At 41.0% G+C, this 4,693-nt stretch overlaps 1 protein-coding gene across 5 annotated transcripts in view; it reads left to right on the top strand.

Moving 5' to 3' along the window:
- Positions 1-1,486: 1,486 nt before the first annotated feature.
- Positions 1,487-4,693, top strand: part of si:ch211-207d6.2 (sickle tail protein homolog) — a 43,534-nt gene continuing 40,327 nt past the window's right edge. For 3 of the 5 annotated variants that reach the window (XM_046876312.1, XM_046876314.1, XM_046876311.1), the window contains exon 1: positions 1,487-1,641. In XM_046876312.1, coding sequence (XP_046732268.1) covers positions 1,524-1,641 — 118 coding nt within the window. In that variant the 5' untranslated portion in view covers positions 1,487-1,523. The remainder of the gene's footprint in view (positions 1,642-4,693) is intronic. The other 2 variants (XM_046876316.1, XM_046876315.1) reach the window with 1 other exon arrangement.

The raw sequence follows: 4,693 nt of genomic DNA, 5'->3' as shown, positions 1-4,693 counted from the left end.
TTTCTCTCTGCGTCTCTTTGCATCACTTTGCGTCTCTTTGCGTCTCTTTGCGTCTCTTTTCCTCCAGATGAAGTATTTTTGGATTATTTGTCACCTTTTCACATTTACACGCAGAATTTATTTTCCGTCCCCAGGGTACGAGAGTAAATTAGAGCACCGGCCCTCCCTCAGGCTCCTCGCAGCATGCAGCAAAAATAGTTTTTAATGATGCAGAGAAAAACGCAGTAATGAACAGAGCGTTCCACAGAACAGCCTCGAGTTCAGGAATTTGTCCTTTGAGCTATCAAGCACTCGCATATGTTTATTTTGTCGGAGAGTTTGTATGTAGGCAACATTTAAAACCTCATTTATATTGGTGGCAGAATTTCGGCACATTCACAAATAATTCGATGTTGTATTTGTATACTAGCTTTCCTTTATTTACAGTTTAATCGATATTCTGCTGCACATGAAACCTAATTCACACAAAAACTGATAGTCATGAAACAAAAAAATACAGGGGGTGCAGTGGCTGATGGGAATCGTAGTCTTGCCCTTAAGTGGGCGTAACCCTGATAAAACTGATTTACATTTTATCTTTTGTTTTATTATATTCTTCATCATGCTTTTTAACTCGTAACTATAAGCAGTTTGTTGTCGGTGTTGGTGAGCTGCACAGTTTTGAGCTGCACAGTTTCATGACGTAAATAAATCATCGGGTTGCTTCTTTTCCTCTGACTGCAACAAAGTGCTGACACTGGAGACTCCTTCCAATCTGTACACGAACCGTTACCGTAGAAACGCTTACGTTTCAGGTCATTAAAATAAACCTTTGATTTGTTTAAACGACATCAGATGCTTTTTCATCGTTAAATCATACGACATGAAAAAAGAGGTGAAAGAGTTGTTTTCCAACATCTCTGAATGATGTACGCATGTGAGATACATGTTTCTGAAGATGTTGTGAATGTTAGTGCTTCCTGCTTCTTTTCACTTTATTCTTTTGTAAACACTGCAATTTCAGTTTGGATGTCCATCATCTGAGGTTCTTTCCTCTCAGCATGACGCATGCAGTTAGGGAATAAATCTCTCTCTCTCTCTCTCTCTCTCTCTCTCTCTCTCTCTCTCTTTCTCTCTGTCACTGTCTCGCTCCCTCTCTCCACAGTAACCGTCTCGCCTCGTTAAATCCATGTGCAGCTCACACACAGAAAGCGAGTGTACGAGGGCTCTGACTGAAGGAACTCAGAGCCAGAGGGAGAATTGTGCTGAGTGTGGACAGGATTAGTGAAGGACACCAGTGAGGGTCTCAGGACTCTGGTCAGACCGGACAGTACTGAACCGACTCTTTTCTCATTCAAGTTCTAAGTGAGCAAAATGAAGTGCTTGTGCACAAGAAGACAGCTTCTGCTTTAGGCTACCGAAGACGAAGACGGCAAAAAGATCTCAAAATCTCGATGTCCTTGACACAGCAAAAAATGATTTCATCTCGTCTGGTGAAACCATCGAAGCAGTCGCGGAAGGAGCCTCTAGGGGATCGCTCAAGGATGCTGATCGTGGGAGAGAGACTGATGAGAGCTGGCAGTGAAGGAAACCTGCTGAGATCCATGCCGAACCAACAGCAGGAGCTTCAGGAGCAAAACTTGAAGATGATCTCCAAACCAGGTAACATTCGCATACCATCTACAGACACCTCATCATCTCAAGCAGGAATGTGAACCTGTTAACTCGCCATTTTACCTTTTTCATCAGCTAAATGTAAATGAGCTGTGCTGTGATTGTGCTTGGTGAGAATGTTTAGTTCGGTTTGAAAACCAAGTGGATCTGCGTTGCTGATAGATCTTTCCTTCTCATAACTCGCTCATAACCTCGAGGCAACCAAAGACAACTGACTGTCCTTTTCCTCACATGTTGCTAATGTGACACAGTAAATATGTTGGTTTCTTCTCTACAACATTAAAAGGATTCAGACATTTTTATCCACACATGCTGATCAGACAAAAATGAACCAGGACCTTCGTACCTCGCCAATGCACCATACTGAATCAGATCTTCTAGCACTGCTCGACTGGTCCCACCTTCTCTCAGGGTAAGAGGTAGATTTACACTGATCAGGTATGACATTATGACATCATAACATTATGAGCAGTGAAGTGAAGAACACTGATGATCTCTTCATGATGGCACCTGTTAGTGGATTTATTTATTAGGTCAAGAAAAATGGGCGTGCGTAAGGATATGAATGAGTTTGACAAATTGTGATGGCTAGACGACTGGATAAGAGCATCTCCAAAACTGCAGCTCTTTTCCAGTCAGGACTGTTTTAGCAGCGAAAGGGGGACCAACAACAATATTAGGCGGGTGGTCATAATGTTGTGCCTGATCTGTGTACATCAAGACTCTTCTCTGTTCTGGCACCGAAATGGTGGAATGAACCTCCACTAGATGTTCAAACAGTTGAGTCATGGCCTATCTACAAACTCTGGGTGAAGACCCAGCTCCTCCGGAAACACTGAACTAGCATTTATCTTCCCTGTTTGTTTTACGTCTTCAAGTAAATTCCTCCCAGCAGAGTTTTGACTTGATGGTGTCCTTAGTTTGCAACCAGAGTTGATTTATCCATTGATTGAGACTTTACAACACTTCTGTACATCACTGGTGAGTGAGTGATGCTGAAGAGGAAGATCTACGGAGGGGTCGGAGGGATGTAGATGTTAAACGATGTAGAGAGCTAAAGCCAGAAGTGATAAGGGATAATCAACATGCTAATTAATACTAATCGATTATTCAGAACGAACACATAATAATGTGACAAACATAAATGTACGCATATGAATTTTCTTTCGTGTCTCATGAGAAGATTAGAGAAGTATATAATGACGACTTCTGATTTCAAGCACATGGTGACTGAAACAATTTACACACCTGCTTTATTCCCTATAAATACTGTACATAATACTGACACTACTGGTCTTTCTTCTGCTTTATTTGCTCTGCTTCTCTGTCTGACACTCGTCTGCAGCATCATTGTGAGACTTCCCTGATGGCAGCACATGTCTGTATTGTATTCTGGTCCTGTGTGTATGGAGGGGATTAGTACGATAGACTTGTTTTTGCTGATCGGACGCATTCCCTTGCTCGTGATCTCATTCATGCTGATTGCACTGAAAGCTGACGGCATAAACACACACACACACACACACACACACACACACACACACACACACACACACAGCACTGAGATGGTTATTACAGCTGCCCTGATCTGAGGGAGGCATTCGTTAAAGAATTCAAATGAAAGTTAAAGGTGTATTGTGAGAGGTATTAATTGTGTTCTTGTTGTATGAAAACAAAAGCTTTATTGCTAACGGCGGTTCAAGCTGTACGATTTTTATCCTTGTCCTTTGTGATTGTTGCTTTTCAGACCAACGTGATCCCCATATCACACTGTAGGTTCTGCAGAAAAAGACCTGAAGTTTTACGCCGCCAATCCTTGACACGTTTAGACACGTGTTCTCTCGCTAGCGGTAGCTAGCAGCAAACAAAAACAATCTGTGTCCTTCATTTCATTCATGACGCCTTGATAATAAAACATCATACAAGCACTCCTTTTTACTTTAATCACCTAAAACATTTCTCTTCTTGCGGTTCTGTCCACCTCACTCATTTTGACATTTTCCCTGATGTGGTTTGAAGTTGTCGTGTTAATCGGGTCATCTGGTTCGCCGCTCGTCGTAGGAGAAGTCACACTGCAGGAAAGAGTCGGAAATCTTCTGACAGCCAGAATTTCATCGAAGGAAAAAAAATTTTGCAATGGCCATTAAAACGGCTGTTGATGAACAAACCAAAGACTCCAGATTTTAGTCTCAGATTATACCAACCTTTTGGGATTTACACAGTTTTTTTGGATGACCAAATCGTGGCCAAAATCGCACAGTATGCACCTCAATTAACTTAAATCTGGTGGAAGGGATTTAAATCTGGTGCTTTTTTTTTAAATGGCTGAAATAAAAACACTAAAACCTCAGTCACATTATTGTGTCCACTTTTGACATTTCTCTTCATTTACATTTCTCTAAACAGATTTATCACTCTTCTCTTTCCACCACTAGATAGATAGATAGATAGATAGATAGATAGATAGATAGATAGATAGATAGATAGACAGACAGACAGACAGACAGACAGACAGACAGACAGACAGACAGGCCACTCCCATCCTGTTAAAGGCCGTTTTAGAAGCAGGTTTTAGGGCTCTTACAGCCCAAAACAAGATTGAAAAGCTTCTTGAGAGTTGTGCATGTTCTTTTTGATGAATGGCAGGTCTCTTCTGACATCTGGCCTGTTTACTCCACACTTAAAACCCCTGATAATAGCTTTATTTAAAAATGATAGAAAGCCTTGTCCTTGCTCAAATGAGGTCCAAATCGTTCCAGAATTCATTTAGCATGATTTTGTACCTCAGAAGACCTCTGGGGTTTTGTACAGCACAATGAGATCAGGTGATTGGCAGCTTGGCTGAAAATGGTGGACTATTTTTATGCATCATATTTTTAAAGCCTGTAGTAGACATTTAATAGAAATAGAGACAGACTGCGTTTGAACTGACAATTCATTTAGTATTATTATAAATATTTACCTTTATAAGCAACATTATTGAATCCCCAAATGAGCTGAACAGAACTTTACGAATGATTTAAGGTTATATGTGGTCACA

The sequence above is a fragment of the Silurus meridionalis genome, chromosome 20 (genome assembly GCF_014805685.1).
Source record: "Silurus meridionalis isolate SWU-2019-XX chromosome 20, ASM1480568v1, whole genome shotgun sequence".
Classification (NCBI taxonomy): Eukaryota; Metazoa; Chordata; class Actinopteri; order Siluriformes; family Siluridae; genus Silurus; species Silurus meridionalis.
The sequence above is the reverse complement of the archived record's forward strand: the minus strand, read 5'-3'. Positions and strand labels throughout refer to the sequence as shown.